The sequence below is a fragment of the Papilio machaon genome, chromosome 5, assembly GCF_912999745.1.
Source record: "Papilio machaon chromosome 5, ilPapMach1.1, whole genome shotgun sequence".
Classification (NCBI taxonomy): domain Eukaryota; kingdom Metazoa; phylum Arthropoda; class Insecta; order Lepidoptera; family Papilionidae; genus Papilio; species Papilio machaon.
The window spans coordinates 3,407,842-3,427,307 of NC_059990.1; the positions used below are offsets into that span (position 1 = coordinate 3,407,842).

Here is a 19,466-nt window from a genome sequence, read left to right on the forward strand (position 1 = left end):
TAATAATACTATATGGACACCTATGTCAAGTAGTTATGTAGTTATGTATTTGTACATAAATAACAACGCGTTTATCCACTGAACTACTTTGTAAGATTTACTACGTTCTTGTCTACTTTTATATTGTTTTGAATACTTTTACGGCTAAATATTAATCAACATGGCTCTCTGTGTCTGCAAATGCTTAAATGTTATGTTAGAAAGTGAGAAAATCGAAGATAATGTCGATGTTGGGAAACTGGATTTATCTGCGGCGGAACAAAGAGATATTTTTTTCAGTGAGGTACATTTGGTAAACATGAATTAACCTTGAATTTATAAAAGAGTATCGCTTTAAGTATGTCATTAATTGTGATTGATTCCTTATTTTGATATATTTACGTATCTAAAATATAAAGTATGTATATAGTTTAGGTAAACTGCTAATTTAATTCATAAACAAATGTTATTTTCGTGATTTGCATGCTTCGGCTTTATAATTACCGATAAAATATCACATATAATAGAATCTTATGTAATATCTTCAATCTATAATAACAATTGTTTTTGATCTCATTGATAAATCTTTGAAAGATTAGATTGTCATTTTGGTCACCAAATTAATGACACATCCTTAAAACATAACATTAGAATAAGTTGTATATAAATATCTTATTATCCAAATATTTCATGATCTAAAACATTTTATCAAACAAATTATACATATTATGTATCTATGCTAATATATACACTAATTTTTATACACTTATGTGCTTTTTAACTTTACCTTAAAAGCTTGTTTTTGTGATATACAAGACCTGTGTCAAATTGGATCACAATCTATACACAACCAATTGTGTCGCTAGGAAGGATTGATTGACAAAGGTTTAAGGCATACACAAATAAGAAGTTTGAAAACTTCCCATTTTCTATTCAGGCAGGGTTTGATTTACTAAATGTATTCTTCAATTGTAAAACAATTATGTGTATTGTCATTTCCAGAAATTGTTATCATCATCAATAAATGAAATAAAGATCCATGTGGCACAACCAGCACTGGTGGGACGTCAGTCTGTGGGTCGCTGGACGATTGAGTCTTGCCTTGGATGCGCACAAACAACACATGCCATATCCCATGACAGATCTACTGTATTAGTCTCTAAATCAACCCAAGTAAGTAGCATTATACCTTCACTTAACTATAAGATTCAAACTATGTGGTAGGTTTTGGTAGCAGCAACCACATGTCTTGGACTACTGCAAAGTATGTGCAGTGATGTTTCATACCCTAGTATATGATATGTTGTGCAAAGTGTGTTATTTAATATTACCAGCTGTCATAATATTTTAATGAAACTATACAGTACACAATAAGACCATTTTGAATATATTTATTGGTGGCTTTAACAAAACTGATTAATGATTTGTATAGTTTGTAGATATGATTTTGAATCTTTGCCAGAAGATTGAAATGAAACAGATTGAGTTTCTTGGCTATCATTTTTTATCTTAATTAATACATTGTTTTTGTAAAGGTTATGTATGACTATAATGTAATATGCAAGTAGGATTAAACTGTCTTACATGTCTAATCCTGCACCCTAAGTGATCTTAGATCTAAGTGATTTTAGACGTACTTTTATGTAGATTCAACATGTAGTAACATATTTATATAGAGTTGAAAACATATCTTACTATATATAATACTATCTGTCTCCCGCGACGTCGCACGGAATAAAAAACTGAATTAGTAGCTTATGTGTTCTTCCAAACTATGTTCTACATCTATGCCAAATTTCATCAAGATCCCTTGACCCATTCTGGAGATACCTTCAAACAAACATCCATCTATCTAAACATTTGCATTTATAATATTAGTATGGTTAGTCTGTCTGGATGGACTTTTGTATTTATAATCATACTAATATTATAAATGCAAATGTTTAGATATATAGATGGATGGATGTTTGTTATTATGTATCTCCAAAACAGCTTAAAAGATCTCGAAGAAATTTGGCACAGATGTAGAACATAATTGCAAATTATAAAACGCATAGGCTATTTACTAAGTCTTTTTGTAATTACTTGCCAACAAAATAATACACAATAGCTAGTTATATTACAACTTCTAAATTACTATAATAATTTTATTATTCATAATAAGTTATAATTCTTAGATGTTAAACTGATATTACATTAAAATTATGATGTTGTTAATTTTTGTCCAGTTTGAGCAATTGAGCAATATATTGAAGTGATACAAGCAGCATTGTACATTATCCTATTTGTTGACCACTGTTGTGAGTAGCTCTGGTATTGAAATACTAAACAACTGTTGATGTTGCAAAATTACAAAGTTATTAAATTGCATTTTGTAATAACACAATCCTTTCTCAGCAGTTTCAAAGCTGTATTGTAAGTGATGGGTTTTTGCCTAGATTTCAAAAACTTCAATAAAATGATGTAAAAAAACTGATGTATAATTAATTTAAACTGCATGTTTTAATGTATGTTGCATTAAATTGCATCAAATTGTTAATTTACATATATTTATCTTCAGACAACACTGGAGAAGGTGAATAATTTGAAAAAGTCTCCAAACTTCTCGCCAGTATTTAACATGTTAGTGCCGGAGGTGACAAATGATGTTGAAATGAAAGAGAATGTTGATACAAATAATGTTATAAAACAAAACAATGTGTTCCCACCTACACTACAAGCTATTGGTACACTTAGCAAACAACTCAGTCAGACATTGCAGTCGCAGCTCGAAGCTGTAGAGGAAACCGTTCGACAGTTCAGAGATCAAAAGTATGCAGAGTTTGAAGCTTACAGAGAAAGGGCACAGAGGGATCATAAAATTTTATCTAGGTATGCACAATACTCGAAAAAAAATATTTGATAAAATATGTATTTCTAGGTCGAATTTTCAAATATGTTTATTAGTTGTAATTTGATAAACTGTTTGATGAGACTTTACACAATGCGCATCAAGTTTAATTGCTTGAATAATCCTCATAGATGTCAATTTTTTTTTAATGTTTATATGAGACGATGAGATTGCGTCGGTGGCTCAGGGGTTAAGCACTTGACTTGCAATCTGCAGGTCCTGGGTTCGAATCCCGCCATGTACCAATGTGTTTTTCGATTTTCGGTTTACATATGTACATTAATCCATTATCTGAGAAGAAATTCGATGATATTTGTGAAGTCAACCAACCCGCACTGGGCCAGCATGGTTGACTATGGCCTAGTCACCCCTAACATAGGGTAGGCTCTGAGCCCCTCAGTGGGGACATATAGTGAGCTGATGATGACGGTATGAGACTGTCTTTAGAATAATTTCTAGCGTTACTTGAAGACCATGGTCTGTAGAGATCTTCAATTATTTTTTAGTCTAATTAAAAAATTAAAGAAATGAAAAAAAATTACTACTTTTTCATTTCAGTATTGTAAGCAAAGCTCGGCGTAACGTTGAGAACGACAATTGGAGAACGGACTCGAGCCTAGACAACGGTCCGCCCTCACCGCTACTGCCTCCACAACAGAGACGAAGACTGTCATCAATCAAAGATGCCAAAAAAATACAAAATATTTCTAAGGTAAATTTAAATCTTGAGAGTCTGAGAAAAACGAAAAGGCAGATGTCTTTTCACTTTATGTCTGAAGCAAGCAAGGCTGCCACTGAACTTTCATCTATATATATAAAAGAAAGTTGTGTTAGTTATACTATTTATAACTCAAGAACGGCTGAATCGATTTGACTGAAAATTGGTGGGCAGGTAGCTTAGAACCAGGAAACGGACATAGGATAATTTTTACCCCGTTTTCTATTTTTTATTTCCGCGCGGACGGAGTCGCGGGTAAAAGCTAGTTACCAATATAAGAAATTACTTAAAGTTTTTTTGGTTCAATTTATGACATTTAAGGTACCTGGAAGGATAAAAATCGTTGAAAGGTTCTTTAATGTCATTGCAGACGAACACGCAGCTGTCACATGAAGAGGACTCTCTGGATGCGGAAGACATCTTCGACTTGGATGGAATGGACTCACAGCACAACATGATCTCTGATCAAGATGACTATGATTCGGATCGTAAGTAGCAATATTTAACATTTTGAATGCCATGCTAAAAAGTTTTTTTTTTTTGAGACTTGTTTTTTTTTAATTATGCCAGTCACAAAAATGAAAATTGAACTTGAATAATTGATGTGAGCTTTTTTTTATACAAAGATGTGATGTGTGGATGTGGTTGCATACTAAATTTTCATTTTATTGATTTTGTAAGTTTTCGTTTTATTAAATTAGCAACACTTTACATATGTCTACTGTGTTTTCAATGTAGTTTAAGTTAAAAAAAATGTATGTATGATTTTCTATCATATATTAAAGACTGCTAGAACAAGTCGGATGCATTAAGCCAGGGTCAGAGAAAGGCGGGAAAAGAATTAAGGAAGCTTTTACCCAATAAGGAGCCAGTTTATAATCTGATACATATTTGCATTGTTAAGTGGAAAATAAAGCTATAATGATAACTTTCAGAAGGCAGCAATGACGAGGGCATCCACATTACGCGTCCTCGCGGCATGGCGCCTGCCAACATCGCGCGCTCGCTGCCCATCACCGTGCCCAACTTCACCATGGAGCGTACACCAGTTAACGAAATTGACGACTATGTTCGTATTGTTTGAGTTACCGATCATTTATTTGCAAGTTAAAATTTATTAATAACATATTTGTGTTGTATCATCAGGAGGAGCCGCAGGACATTGCTGCGAGCATTAAGGCTCTGGCGCGCTCGGTGCACGGTGACGTGTTCGAGTTGCCGCGCCCTCGCTTCTCCACGCAGATCTAACTCGCTCCGCCCCCGCGATGCGGCGCCCCGCCCTACGCCCCCCGCGACTCCGCCCTTCCTCTGTCAGCCGTTCGTATTTGTAGCGTGTAAGGACATTCCTACTCCACAGAGTCGAATCTTTCATACATGTCTCGGTGTTGTGCATAGAATTTGTTGTTCAATGTGTCCGAGTTGTAATCGTGTGGAACATTGGTGCTTAAGATATGTGATCGAAGTGGCCCTAAGTCGCCAGCTCGTCGATGGTGTTTCGCGAGTGACATCTGCAGACTGGTTGGTTTTAATGTATATTTAATTACTCACTGACAAAAAAATGTTTATAATATATCATAGAATTTCAATAATTTTGACAGGGTGATTCGATGAATAACACAACTATCATTTGATGTTAGTAAGTCGTACACACACAATTGTAGTTCGTAAGCGAGAGGCTATGAAATGTTGTTATCGTATGTAATTGTAGAAAGGCAACCAAAAAAAAAATTATAATTTTTGTTTAACATTTGTGAATCAATCCGCAAATGAAAAGTACTGATTTGCCTTAAAACTATTTCTGACATGTAATTGTGTGAAAGCATTATTTCACTGGATCAACAGTAAGCCAGTTTGCGGAATGTCAAAGAGCATTTTTCGGTGCAAGATTTGTTTGTTAGTCTAAAAAATGTGTGTTTTTTCGCCATTAAATGTAAGAACTTTTTGCGAATATTGTACTGCGTAATATTTTATATGGAGTCTTCAGGTGCTATTTTTTGCAGTAAGCTGTAGGTATTTTTGAGTAGTTATATTTTTTTGATATACACACATTTGTCAAAACTAAAGTCATTTTTTTGTATTTAGTATTAAAAATGTCTCGTTTAGGTATTGCTTATGATTTGTTTTTTGTAAGAGATTGCATATATAATTGTAAGAAATGACTTGTATTGACCGAATGCTCCGTGACAAAGTAACGTAAGGCGTCAATTATTCGTGTAAGGAGAGTTGATCTGGTATAATTTTGCAACGTGCATGTATTTGTCCGTGGCAATAGAATTTGTTATAAATATATATATACACGTTTAAATATATAACTTTACATCTAAGTCATATCTCTGTTAATAGGAACCATAGAGTTTTCTATTAATTTTTACGTCGTGTTATCTTAATGCTAAGTGAAAATGTACAAAAAATATTAAAACTTGCATTTCTTGCTAGTCTCCTAGGGTCAGGAATAATCAATGTATCTGTTCAGTTTGTGGCAACTCGTAGTATATGAGTTAAAATCATGGATTCGTATAGTACATAGTTTATTATTTCCTATATGAATAACAATCATATAAGAATGCCTTTATTTTTGTACCCGATGTTTTGAATGTTTATGTAGATGTGACGAATGGGTCCGGGAGTGGGCTTCAGTGGATGATGATTCTGTTTGTGTCGTTGTGCTTCACAGACTGACGTGAGGAGAGAAACAGTGTCTTCCAGCAGCACTGCTCTATAAGAGTTCGAACAGTTCGTAATGTGATGCAGATCAGTTAGTTTTATTGTACGTGAAACATGATAATAATAAAACTATATTATTGTTTCTTTGGTGTGACGATCATGAGATGGACTTTGAATGTAAAGAGGTTTAGTGATTATGCAATAAAATTTTAATGTGATACCGATTTTTTATTTCAATTGGACACTATTAATGACATTGATGTGGAGTTTGAACTTTTTACTACTAACCTTTCCAAATCTTGAGATTTTCCTAGATATGAATCCATCAGACTTATTTGAATTGACTATTTAAACATTTTTCAAACTACAAAAAATTGCTATAATTTAAAATATTATAACTGAGTAAGCAATCTGTGGTTACTTGACCATAAATTATTTTCCTGAGCATGTATTAAAAAAAAACCGTTGCCATAGTTACAGCGTCACAACAAATGTGACGCTCGAATTACAAATGTTTTTCAACATTACTACGACGTATTATTTAATATTTTTTTAAAGAGTGCTAAAAGTAAAATGTTAGGTTCACGGTATACTACGTCTCGTCATGGTTACGATTCAAAGCCCCGTACTGCATTGGTTATAGACGACGAAGATGATTTGTACAGTGGATTTAACGAGGTGGCTCCGGCTCTGGACACGCGAACGCTACGTGAGGACCAAACTTTCCAGCAAGTGGTGCGGACTGCCGGCATCGGCAGGCAAACGACCAGCCGCATGGGGACAGGGGTAACTGCAATAAACGTCATACTCAGATTCATTGAAAATTAATTGCTTTATACCATAAAAATCGACGCTAATCGAGGCCACTTGCCAATTGACTCTGAGTGGGACAGTCGTAAGCATACTTTGTGCTCTCATAGTTTAGATAACACACGTAACGTCATCATATCCCTTTTGTGTTTACTTAAAGGGTTCAAAACATGATATGCAACTGATAAACCATGACCTAATATAATTTATGGCTCACAAATACGCACTGTAACTACTACAACAACGATCAGTAAACATCAAACAAAACATGTTTACGATGCTATTAATTCTCTTTTCCGAAATAATCAACTTTACAAAGTAGTTGTTAAGGAATATAAACCTAAATACTAAATATTTTTGGCACTTGTGTAGTGATAATATACAGAACCTCATAAGAAAGTGAAGAAGTCATAAATACATTTTATTAATTAAATACCAGTAGACTACATCTTTTGTGAAATAAACTTTTTTACGTAACTAAGGTTGGTTCAAAATATCGTCATATATATCGTCATAAAAGCTCGTCTAATTTTCTTGCCTACCTACTGTTGTACTTTATTTTCAAGATTTTCGTTTCCTCATTATTAATCAATAAAATCAAGGGTTCGTTATTCTGTTTAATTCTAAGGTATTTGGTATGGGCACGGGCAGAATCCGCGGCTCCTCTCGAGCGGGCACCGCGACGCGGCCTATGACTGCGCTCCGAGCCGCCGGGTACACGTCCGCGACAAGAGATACGCCTTTGAAAGATGATCGTCGGGAAGACAGGTTACAGTTTTTTTTTTATTTTCTCATTGATTGATACAAAATCTGTTTCAATTAAACTGTTTCAGTTATTTACTTGATAATAATGGAACTATTTTAGCATTGAAGACAAAATTCAGCAAATGGAGCGGCGTATAATGTTATTAGTTGAGGAATCTTGCATGCTGAGCGCTAAACGGGAGGAGGACAATGAAGCGCCTACGAAAAGAGAATACGATTTAGCTCAAGTTAGTGTTACAAAGAAAATAAAATAATGTAAACTTTTATATCGACTAACATTTACTATTATTTTCCTTATTTACCAAAACTGTTCATGTCCTGATTATACCTAATATACTAGCTGTTCTAAACTTGAGTTTGATTGCAAATTGAGCATATTTTTGTAAAACAATTGAACATTTTTTTGGATAAGATAATTATCCACAAAAGAGACAGCTCAAGCCATTGCTTTTGTAGCTATTGCACGATATTATTTTTATTGTGGACTAGCTTTTACCCGCGACTCCGTCCGCGCGGAATAAAAAATAGAAAATGGGGTAAAAATTATCCTATGTCCTTTTCCTGGTTCTAAGCTACCTGCCCACCAATTTTCAGTCAAATCGATTCAGCCGTTCTTGAGTTATAAATGGTGTAACTAACACAACTTTCTTTTATATATATAGATTTTGATGACCACAGTTTATGATCTGCTAAGTCGCGTTCAACAAAAGGAATAAGTATCCAAACTTACTAGTAAATATTAAGTATTTTAAAATTATGCACTTTTAGGCGTTGTCAAAAGCACAAGAGGCGTCGGCGTTGGAGCGTCAGTTGATCCGAATGCAAGAGCAAGCCAACATGGGCGATACGCATAATTTAGACCTCACATTTGCGGTAATATCTTATCTATCGATTTTTGCACTTCTATGTACGGTAAAAGATCCTACCAAAGTATACCATCTACTACAAATCTAACACTTGAATAAGATGTACTATAATTTTGGTTCAGTGACCGAATATTTAAAGGCAAAAAGGTTTAGTTAATACTTTCTTAATGTTTACATATGGCATTATTGTTAAAATATATATTTAATTTAAGGTTTTATGCAACCTGGCTGGACAATATGCCCTCAACGAAATGTATACAGAAGCTCTTAATACATACCAATTGCTGACGAGAAATAAATTATTTCCTCACGCCAATCGACTTAAGGTAATGTATAGCCTGGCCAGAAATATAACAACCCTTGCCATGTTGCGGAAAATATGGAACTAATGTACTTACTAGCTTACTACTATGTAATGAGTACATTAGAAAGGAATGTAATAAATAAGCCGATTGAAGCACACTCAAGCCAGGATTTTTATATTCTTGGCTAGGCTATAAATAGAATATAAATAAATGTAAATACTATTCTACAATTTTCTTTTTATATTTTAAATTTATCATGTAATTATTGCCGTCGTTACGGTTGTTACCAGGTGAACATGGGCAACATTTACTTTAAAATGGGGGAGCATCCTAAAGCACTGAAACTTTACAGAATGGCTTTAGATCAGACACCTACAGCGGAAAAAGATTTGAGGTAATACGAGGGGAGGTCCAAAAGTTCGCGGAATGGAGGGGATGGAGTGGGGATAGGGTAGCTCGCTTAGTGTCATACTAATTGGGCACTCATAATTAGTATATATATAACATTTCAACCCTATAGTGCCATTCGTTTACGAGTACTCGCCTGCTGAACAAGTCAATCCGGAAGCAAACTGCAACTATGGAGAAAATTGAACATCGCGCTGTGATAAAATTCCTTACCAAGCAAGGAAAAAACGTTCAAACCATTTTAAATGAAATGGGAGCCGTTTATGGAGATCAGTGCCCTGGTAAAACAATGGTTTATAAGTGGCATGGTCTTTTTAAACATGGTCGAGATTCAATTGAAGACGACTCTCGCTCTGGGCGGCCAGCTGACGCCACCACATCAGACATCGTCGAAAAAGTCGAAAAACTTGTACTCGAAGACACACGTTTGAAGAAGAAACAATTATCTGCATTTGTTGGAGTATCAGATACAACTATTTTGCGTATCCTGCACGACCACCTGGGCATGACAAAAGTCAGTGCAAGATGGGTGCCGAGAATGCTCACGCCGCTTCAAAAACAGCAGCGCGTCGACGCGTCTAAGCACTTTTTGGAGTTGTGTGGAGACGAGCCCGTGCAGATTTTGGAGCGGATTGTTACTGGAGATGAAACATGGGTTCATCACTTTGAACCTGAGTCCAAACAGGAGTCCATGCAATGGCACAAAAAGGGTACACCACCTCCCAAAAAATTCAAGGTGTCAGAATCGGCGGGAAAGTTGATGGCCACTGTTTTTTGGGATTGTAAGGGAATATTACTCATTGATTATAAAGAAAAAGGTACCACTATAACCGGAGAATACTACGCACTCATATTAGAAAAGTTAAAGGAGTAAATTAAAGAAAAACGTCGAGGAAAATTGGCCAAGGGTGTGTTGCTTTTGCAAGACAACGCGCCGGTTCACAAGAGCCGAGTTGCCATGGCTGCTCTGCACACACATGGGTTCGAACCACTTGTTCACCCACCCTACAGTCCAGACCTGGCTCCTAGCGATTTTTATTTATTTCCAAATTTAAAAAAAAGAGCTAAGGGGAAGGAAATTTTCCGACGATAATGAAGTGAAGGAGGCAATTTCGGCCCATTTTGAGGCCAAAGACAAAAAATATTTTTTCGATGGTTTAGAAAAATTAATTCATAGATCGAATAAATGTATTAGACTTAAGGGTGATTATATTGAAAAGGGAAAATAAATTTATTGTTATATTTCATTGACAACCCTTTCATTCCGCGAACTTTTGGACCTCCCCTCGTATAAGGTTTTTGTATTTACCAAAATTAACTGTTATTTGTATTGGATTAAATTTTGTAAAAGTTTCGTAATTCCAGGATGAAAGCAATGCATAATATAGGCCTGCTGTTAGTTCGGATGGGTAAATTTCGCGATGCTGTTACAAATTTCCAACACATTATGCACGAGCAAGGCGATTTCCAAACAGGTAATGTTTAAAGTTATAAGCATTTGTATTGACCTAACTTGCATTGATAAACAAGGAAGAGCGTAGCGTTCTAATTTATTTCATTGAAGTTGATACCAATGTATATTTACCAGGTCTGCACCTGGTGCTATGCTCTGTGGCACTGAACGACGCCGAGGCGGGCAAGGCCGCCTTCCACGCCATGCTGGACGTCGAGCCCGCCACTTACCACCACGATATTCCTATCGATGACGTGCGTCTATGTTTGTCATATCTAAAAGTGCATTTTTTAATCTCTATCGACTCTTGACTGCGAAAATCTTCATTTTTGTAAAATTTTGCCTTGGAATCTACATCTTATTTGCTCTACTCTAGGAAAACGACGCCTACGAATGTGTATTACGTGACGTGGTGCGCGGGGACAGGCTGTCACAGTGGTCACGACGCGCGGCCGCGCACGCCGAGCGCTGCCTGGCGCTTGCAGCCGCCGCCCTCACCGGCCCTTCCGCCAGGGACGATGATGTTAGGTATTGTCACGTACCGTCGTATTATTTTTATAAGGTAGAGTTGGAGTTGCTCTAATGATCGCTGACCTCCTGATGAAGAAGATTCCACTTTAAGAACAAGAAGAAAAAAACACTTATTCATTCAAGGGAATGAAATGATGTTATTTAATTAACGAAATATGTACATCTGCCGTCTTCGGTTAACCCGGAAGTTTTGAAATTGAAATATAACTTTTATATTATTAAAATGCAAAATAGTGCATCGTGGTGTGCGGAAGCACTTCGCGGGTACTCTGGCGGGAGCGCGGGCGCTCGGCTCGAGTTGGGCGGGGCGCTGGCGGCGTTGCGTACGGCCGCGGCGCCGGCGGGCAGCGGGGGATCCGCGCTGGCGGCGGGCGCGCGTGTCTTGCAACGCCTCAAGGCGGTGGCGCGCGCGCACCACGAGGACCGGGTGCTGCGCGCAGAGGCTTCAGCCGACGCTGCTTTTGTTGCTTACGCGGTAACAATATTGATGATGGTATAATAATATTAAATGATCTAATAGTCGGTAGTACAAAATATCACTATGACGTTTGCAGCTAGGTAAGTGGTCGGAGGCGAAGTCCCTGAGCGAGGCGGCGGCACGCGACGACCCGTACTCGTGCAGCGCTCGCGTGTGCGGCGCGCTGGCGGAGATGGCGGCGGTGCGGGGCGGGGCCGGGGCCGGGGCGGGGGCAGGCGATGGTGTGCGCGAGGCGGCGGGTGACGCGGCGCGCCGCCTGCTCGCCGCCACACACCTCGATCCCGCCGATCTCGTCGCCATGCATGACTTGGGTAACTACTTCAATCTAATTTTTTTATTAAATCAAAACAAGGAAAACAAAATCCCGAGGTTTTTTCCTTAATTGATCCAAAATCAACGCACAGATCAGTGTTTCTGTTTTTTAATCTATGGTTAACCTATTCTAAACTAATCCATTTGAAAAAACTAATAACGCAGACAAACTTAAGTGTGTAGGTATATTTATGTATGACTATGGAGCGATAAACATGCGATGTCATCTGAAGAGATCAATTCACAAAGTAACATTTTCATCATCCATTTACTGTAGCAGCGAGTAAATTAAACTAGTTAATGATAATATTTTAATTAGCACTATCTGCCATTGATGATTGGAATTATCGTTAATATAAAACGCATTTCGTACTCGTTATATTACTTATTATCAGAAAAGGAATGTCCACGTGGTGCCCTGACCGCATATCCACACCACCTCGATGGCTGGCAATCCACAACCGTGCGGTTTTCGCGTAGCTTTCTACCGCGTACCGCCGCGTTGTGGAATGGTCTGTCCTCGGCGGTATTTCCAAACCGCTACGACTTAGGGTCCTTCAAGAAGCGAGCGTATCATCTTCTCAAAGGCCGGCAATGCATCTGCGATTCCTCTGGTATTGCAGATGTCCATGGGCGTCGATGAACACCTTGGTGTTCCCGCTGCTCGTTTGCCCCCTTCTCTTATAAAAAAAAAATAGTGTGTATGAAAAAGAAAATGTTCTACGAATTACGAATTTATACCATTTATTCTATTTATTGTTTGCTATCTTATTCACAAGATTTCACAAACTTTTATTTTTTAGCAATTATTTTTGTAGATTTTATTATACAATTTTTTAACGCATATGCGCATGAGGTGCATAATAGTTAGTTTTACTCCAAACATTCTCTTTTAAGTTCTGTTCAGTATGATTTCCTCAATCATACGACCTATTCAGACTGCACTAGCGGGTGCGGTGGCGGGCGCGGGCGCTCGGGTCTTGGCGTCTGCGTATTCACAGTGGCGATCGAGCTAGGAGTGTCATTGCACATGTGATAGGTCATTCTCAAACTTTGCTACGTATTTAGAAGACATGGATGAAGATTTGTTTTTATTAATAGAAAATTCATACTTGAAATGGAAATTTCAATATATGAAGTTTGGCACACACGATTTAAATAAAGGAAGAGAAAATTTTCGAGAATTTTATGTATTATACGCTGATTTATTACTATTAAATGTTGTAGATGTTTGCTTTGCCAAATAGCAGTGCGATGTTGTACTGCAGATATAAATTCTTCAGTATTGATATCCATGACGATTGACGACGCTTCGGCGGGTGAATCAAAATGGTTTAGAACCACACGCGTAGTCGCCTAACAGACGCTATATCACTGTGAACGATACGGGCGGACTGAGCCATTAGAAACTCCCGCGCCATGCGCGCCCGCGCCCGCCTCATGAAGACGCGCAGCTCGCGGGAGCACTGTGAACGCAAATGGCGTCTGCATACATTTTGATTTACACGCGCCCGCGCTAGCACCCGCGCCCGCCGGCACTCTGAAAGAGTACATATATAAAAGAAGTGATGATGACGGTGTAGCGCTGTGCATGGAGCAGAGCGGCGAGGTGGGAGGGGCGGAGGCGCGGTGGCAGCGGGTGCGCGCGGGCGCGGGCGGCACGCTGCGCTCGCTGGCCGCCGCCGGCCTCGCGCGTCTCGCGCACGCCAACGCCGCCGACCCGTCCGCTGCTGACCATTGGTAAATCTCTTGGATTGCAATGGCTAACCGTAGTAAAACACATACATTTTAAATTTATATCGGCGAAGTGTAACTGTTTCATTCAAATTGTTAATTTTGTTATTTTCAATCTTGGTATGAGTTTTGGGTAGGTACTATAAATCTCTCTGATGCCTTGACAAGGTCAGCTGCTAACAATATCTGATGCTATGAAGATATACGTAAAAATCGCAATATAAATTGGAAATCGTGAATATTTTAAATTGATGTGATGATAGTATACTGATTAATATGCAATGCATTATGATTACATCTATTAAATTCGAATTTGAGAATGCATTTACATTATGTAATTTTTACAGTTCATTTAATAAATTATTCTTAAGCTAAGGAAATGCTTTAAAATACACATTTAATGTTGGCGGCATTTTTGGACTCTTGCACGTTTTCATTAAGAGATAGATAGATAGATAGAATAATAAATTGCCAAATGGTAAAATTCCATGGCATAAACACTTTCATAAAATGTTGTTAAAATGTATAGGTACAGCATGATCGGCAGCTGGGACGCGGGCGTGTCCTGCGCGCTCGCACAGCTGCACGCCGAGCTGGGCGACCCGCAGACAGCCAAACATCACTACCAAGATGCAAGTTGATCGCTAAATTTATATCTTTACACAGTCACGGTATGACCATATTCTAAGTAGGGAAGAATGACTTAAGTCAAGAATTTTAAATATAAATATGAAGTTGTATGTCGGTAGAAGGTATGTAGGTCTAATTAAGGATTGCAAGAACACCCACTACCAATTACAATGTACCTGTTACAATTTACGTTACAGTTTGTTTTGTAATTTTTGATTCGTATGTAATGTTTCCTGTTAAAGTTGGAATACAATGCAAATGACTATGTCAATGTATAATATAACTTGGAGCTGCAGGCGGAGGCGGTGTGGCCGAGCGAGGTGACCGCGCTGCAGTGGCTGGCGGGAGACGCGGACCCTGACGAGGCGCTGCGGTACTACCGCCGCGCCGCGCGTCTGCAGCCACACAATGTGAGCAATGTCGCTGTTTACTGCTACTAATCATCTGATATGCGTTTATTACCTGCCGCACTTAAATAAGCTCTTGGTACTTTTAGTATCAGAAATCCTTGAAAATGTCTGTATGAACCTCCTGCTGCTACATTTCAAAGATGCCCGATGAGAGGCGGTGCTATCTCGGTTATTTCTGTCAGAAAATATGTAACATATAGGAAAAGCATGACATAACAACTACAGTACGAAAAGGACCTTGTTAATTTTTTTTAACATTAACAGGAGGGCGCTAGTAAGCTATTATAATTAAGTTGAAATTATGTCTATTGAGTTAGATGTCCTTGGCGGTTTATAATTTGTAAATTCTCTTTACTACTTTTAAGATTGGTGGAAATCCTAGTAAATTGTTATTTTGCAGCTACAAAGATCAATGTTTATAGTTTTGCTTTATTAATATACATAGCATGTTTAATGATTGACGTCGACAACAACTTATCAAACTCATGTTTATCGCTTTCTTGTCATTGTTTTGTTATACCTCTGTGAGTGTCAACTTGAAGTTTGATCATATTGTTTGTGTCACAGCCACAATGGGGTCTGCTGATGGGCGGTTGTCTGCGCGCAAATGGAAAATATCAGGAAGCTCTCGCTCTCTATAAGAAGCTAAACGCACGATTCCCAGACAATGTACAATGTTAGTCATAATACTAGGGACTAAATGCTTTACTAAGAATTCTTATTTAGACCAAATTTCAATCCTCTTCCATTTTTTCAAGTTTTCTTTAAGAGGAAAAGAATAAGGGAAAATAAATAGTAAGGAAAATATAATCTTCTTTTATATTCCTCCCTACATCCAAAATATACATAAGGCGACAGTCAAGTCAAGTTACTTGCTCTTTTGCTTTCTTCTTCTAAAAAAATAAATATTTTTAGACTAAAAATAAAATATAATTTTTGAACAAATCGTTCACCAGTCCGTATTAATTGCGGCATGTTCAATTCTCTTTCAGGTTTGAAGTTAATAGTGAAGTTGTGCGGCGACCAAGGGTTATCGGAGACCAGCGCGTGGACCAGGGAATTGCAACGTGCGCAGGCGCGGCTGAAGCAGCAGGAACGAGGTTTGTCTATTTTGATCGAAATTTGGCATATGGCAACACCGCAATGGTCCAAAAAGGCTCATGTTGATTTCACTTTTGTCTACCGAGCCAGTTAAGTTTATAATGTTTTTTCGTAGCATAGGGTGTCAAGTGAACCCTCCTGATTTTTTTTTATAAGAGATAGGAGTAAACGAGTCTCGGGAACATTGAGGTGATTTCGCCAAAGTAGCGAAGTGACCGCTGGACATTGAAATCTGCAAAACTATAATGAGTTTCTTGTGACTTGTATCACCAGCCGTGCTGTCGACGTCATCAGGCAGCGGCTCGTCCGGTGCGAGCCACTCGCCCAGCGATCTCGCCACAGCCACAACGGGTAATCTTATTTTTTTGAGTTCAGATAAAAGGTCACATTACAGATAAATTCTTAATATTTGTATTATATATCTTGAGTCAAAAATTATGGTCTGTATTGTTGAATGTCACCGTAAATATCTGAGTAGATATTTGTGAAAAACTGACATTATTTTATTATTATCATGGTTAGGCTCCATCATTAAAATTAAGAAAAAATTCTCCTGGTTAATTAAAATCTAAAATTACTTATATGTACATCATTGCCATTATTTTGGTCACATTTAATTAGGACTGAATCAAAATTAGTTTTGATTCGTTTGTTTCACAAAAATGTAACCATTAGAACTATGAACCAGCGATACACATGATAATAACCAGAAATAATCGATGTGTACCTCTTAACACCTAGACCCAAGATAAATATAACCGATTCAAAGTGGAATTGTGACCCAGAATTATGTTACATTAGTGATAATACAATGTACGTCCGTTATGACCCGACGTATAAGTCAAACTCGTCGTGCTGGATACCATAATGTTTCTTTTTTATTAATTAAGTACGAAAATATGTAAATACAATGCGAAACTGGTCAAATATATAATAATATTTCTGTCCCAAAGGTTATAGGATTCGATCCGACACTGATATTTCCTTACAAAACATGCAAAAATAAAATATATAGTTTAAATATAATCAAATGTATTTAATAAACTAGCTGTCGCTCGCGACTCCGACCGCGCGGAATTAAAAAAAAACGTAATAAGTAGCCTATGTGTTCTTCCAGACTATGTTATAGATCTGTGCCGAAATCCATTCATCCATCCATCCATCTTAACATTCGCATTTATAATATAAGTAAGATAAGCAAGAGTAACTTGTATTAAAAAACTAAATCTCTTAATGTGTAATTAATGTGTTTCGGCATTTATATTTCAAAATGTCATTTTTTATGTCATTAGGTGGCAAACAAGCTATCGGTCTCCTGATTTTGAAAAAAAGAAAACGATTAATTTAATAAACATACAAAGTATATTTAGACATTTTGGAAAAACCTAAAATTGTCATTTTGTATGAGTTATAATTTTTACAATATTTACTATATATTCTTATCTCTAATGCTGGTAAAGTTATATAACAGAGATCATTAGGTACCTACATTAAAATTATTGTTATTGATATGAACATTAGTCTCGGACCTTTTAATGCAATCTTAAGAATGTAATCACGATTTATAATTTGCATCACAGTTGAAATTGATAACTTATTGTCCAATAAATAACCTTTCACTACATGCAGCTAAATGCAATGAGTGAAAACACAATTATTAATTGTTCTTCCTAGTCACGATATGTCAATAATATAGCTATTTTCAAAACAATACGTATTTTCTATCCACTTATTTGTTTCTTTTGTCAAATAGAAAACTTTCCTGCACATAATAAATGCTCTATTTGGACTTTTTAAATATCAAAAGGTGGCAAACGTTCGAACGGCTATCTGAATTCGCCGAAATAGAGAAGCGACCACTGACCATAGACATCCGCAATTGTATATGCGGTGCCTACCTTTAATCAACGGGGAAGGAGACGCACTAAAAAATGATAATTTCCCTTCCTATGCGTCCCCTCTTCCACAAAATTCACTTCTTCTTCCCAATCTTTCCTAATAAGAAAAGGGTCAGAAGGGAAAGACTACTAAATTAGGCCTACAGCAGGCACACTCATCAGAACCACTACCGGTGAAGTACTACGACCACACTACGTTTCCGTAGTGTGGTCGTAGTATTTCACCGGTGGACCCGGTCCATTCGTGCACCTAACAAATAGATATTGTTGTTGCGGGATCTACCACTGTTGGGCTATACTATTATGGCTACAATTATGTAACTGTGTTTTTATAATTTTCTATACGAACAAAAATAGTTTAAAAAAACTATTTTCATTATTACAGACAACTTTTTATTTGCAAATTGAACATTTCTCTGATTATTTATACTTGTCGTCATTTTGTTTTTGGTACTAACAAGCAGAACATGCGAGGTTCAGCTAGTATAATATAGAAATGTCTGTTAAGGTGGATCCGGCGCTGAAAAAAGAACGATGTCTCGGCAGTCCAGCGACGGCCGCGGTGACAGCGCGGCGGTGCATTCACAACAGTAAGACATCCCTTTATGTACCTTTCCTTATTTACAAAATCATGTTTTTTATGTTATAAAATGTGTGTAAGTGTAAAATACGTATTTTGATATGATTACTCTTATTACCCCTATTTTCTGAATACACTACTTAGTACTTTTGGGTGTCTGAGATTTTTTTCTCCTATTGACTAGAAAAAATATTGTTAAGTGAGTAACATCGCCACTGTCGATAATGAATAGCCGGCTGACTTTTCAGTACGTCGCTTTAAACCGCAGAAGATCTTTTATAATATAAAACATTTCAACTATCATAAATGTTTTATTTTGATAATTTGTAAGGAATACCACTGGTAATAATGAGCAGTAGTAATTCTGTTATGGATTGCTACACTGTGATATTTATTATTTTTAAGATCATGAAGAGGTCATGAATTTTATTGCTAATTAATTTGTTATAGATATGTTTCACAGTGACAGGACCGTTACAAGTTGTAACATAGCAGTTTCTATTGACAAATATTAAGTATTGTGTACTATCATTAACATAAAATTGCCAGCAGCTGTAGTTTACGTTAAGGAAGTCAATCTAAATAATCGTTGTGTACATTAACCGTATTCGAGTGCGATTGACGCCGTAAGAAGTCCAGGCAAGGTCTGGCAACGTCACCGGGTCAAACACTTGAATATTCAACGCATTTCATTCATTTGTCCATTATATTAACGCATATATTATCTTTATACGAATTTACTAGTTAAATGCGCAATAAACTTTCAGATACGGTAACGAGAACCAGGAAAGTGGTCAGGCTATCGGTCGTTCTGTCAACCGCCCAGTGAGCAGGAGAAAGACGGAAGAGTTTGATGACGATCTGCCGCTGCCGCCAGAGTAAAGTTTTTTTGTTATTTGTACTTTTTATAACCGGTTTACTGAATTAATATAAT

The 19,466-nt window shown here is 37.2% G+C and overlaps 2 protein-coding genes across 2 annotated transcripts; both read left to right on the forward strand.

Moving 5' to 3' along the window:
• The first annotated feature begins 49 nt into the window (after window positions 1-49).
• LOC106708663 lies at window positions 50-6,469 on the forward strand. Its single transcript, XM_014500200.2, has 7 exons — window positions 50-283; window positions 982-1,152; window positions 2,540-2,850; window positions 3,428-3,581; window positions 3,958-4,075; window positions 4,523-4,656; window positions 4,734-6,469. The coding sequence occupies exons 1-7, from the start codon at window positions 161-163 to the stop codon at window positions 4,833-4,835; spliced, it is 1,113 nt and encodes a 370-aa protein (XP_014355686.1). The 5' UTR covers window positions 50-160; the 3' UTR covers window positions 4,836-6,469.
• Window positions 6,470-6,824: 355 nt separating this feature from the next.
• Window positions 6,825-19,414, forward strand: LOC106708861 (intraflagellar transport protein 88 homolog). The gene is made up of 18 exons (XM_045678014.1): window positions 6,825-7,037; window positions 7,690-7,829; window positions 7,927-8,053; window positions 8,595-8,699; window positions 8,905-9,018; window positions 9,288-9,391; window positions 10,771-10,880; window positions 10,994-11,112; window positions 11,235-11,386; window positions 11,624-11,864; window positions 11,944-12,178; window positions 13,763-13,919; window positions 14,443-14,545; window positions 14,840-14,953; window positions 15,521-15,629; window positions 15,946-16,053; window positions 16,328-16,436; window positions 19,300-19,414. The coding sequence occupies exons 1-18, from the start codon at window positions 6,825-6,827 to the stop codon at window positions 19,412-19,414; spliced, it is 2,475 nt and encodes an 824-aa protein (XP_045533970.1).
• The last annotated feature ends 52 nt before the right edge of the window (window positions 19,415-19,466 follow it).

Bases quoted from the DNA above. Each gene is read 5' to 3' on its own strand.
- LOC106708663 (XM_014500200.2), top strand. From the start codon at position 161: ATGGCTCTCTGTGTCTGCAAATGCTTAAATGTTATGTTAGAAAGTGAG. The intron at 1,153-2,539 runs GTAAGTAGCATT...ATTTATCTTCAG, and splicing joins TAGTCTCTAAATCAACCCAA to ACAACACTGGAGAAGGTGAA. The intron at 3,582-3,957 runs GTAAATTTAAAT...ATGTCATTGCAG, and splicing joins AAATACAAAATATTTCTAAG to ACGAACACGCAGCTGTCACA.
- LOC106708861 (XM_045678014.1), top strand. From the start codon at position 6,825: ATGTTAGGTTCACGGTATACTACGTCTCGTCATGGTTACGATTCAAAG. The intron at 8,700-8,904 runs GTAATATCTTAT...ATTTAATTTAAG, and splicing joins ATTTAGACCTCACATTTGCG to GTTTTATGCAACCTGGCTGG. The intron at 10,881-10,993 runs GTAATGTTTAAA...TATATTTACCAG, and splicing joins GCAAGGCGATTTCCAAACAG to GTCTGCACCTGGTGCTATGC.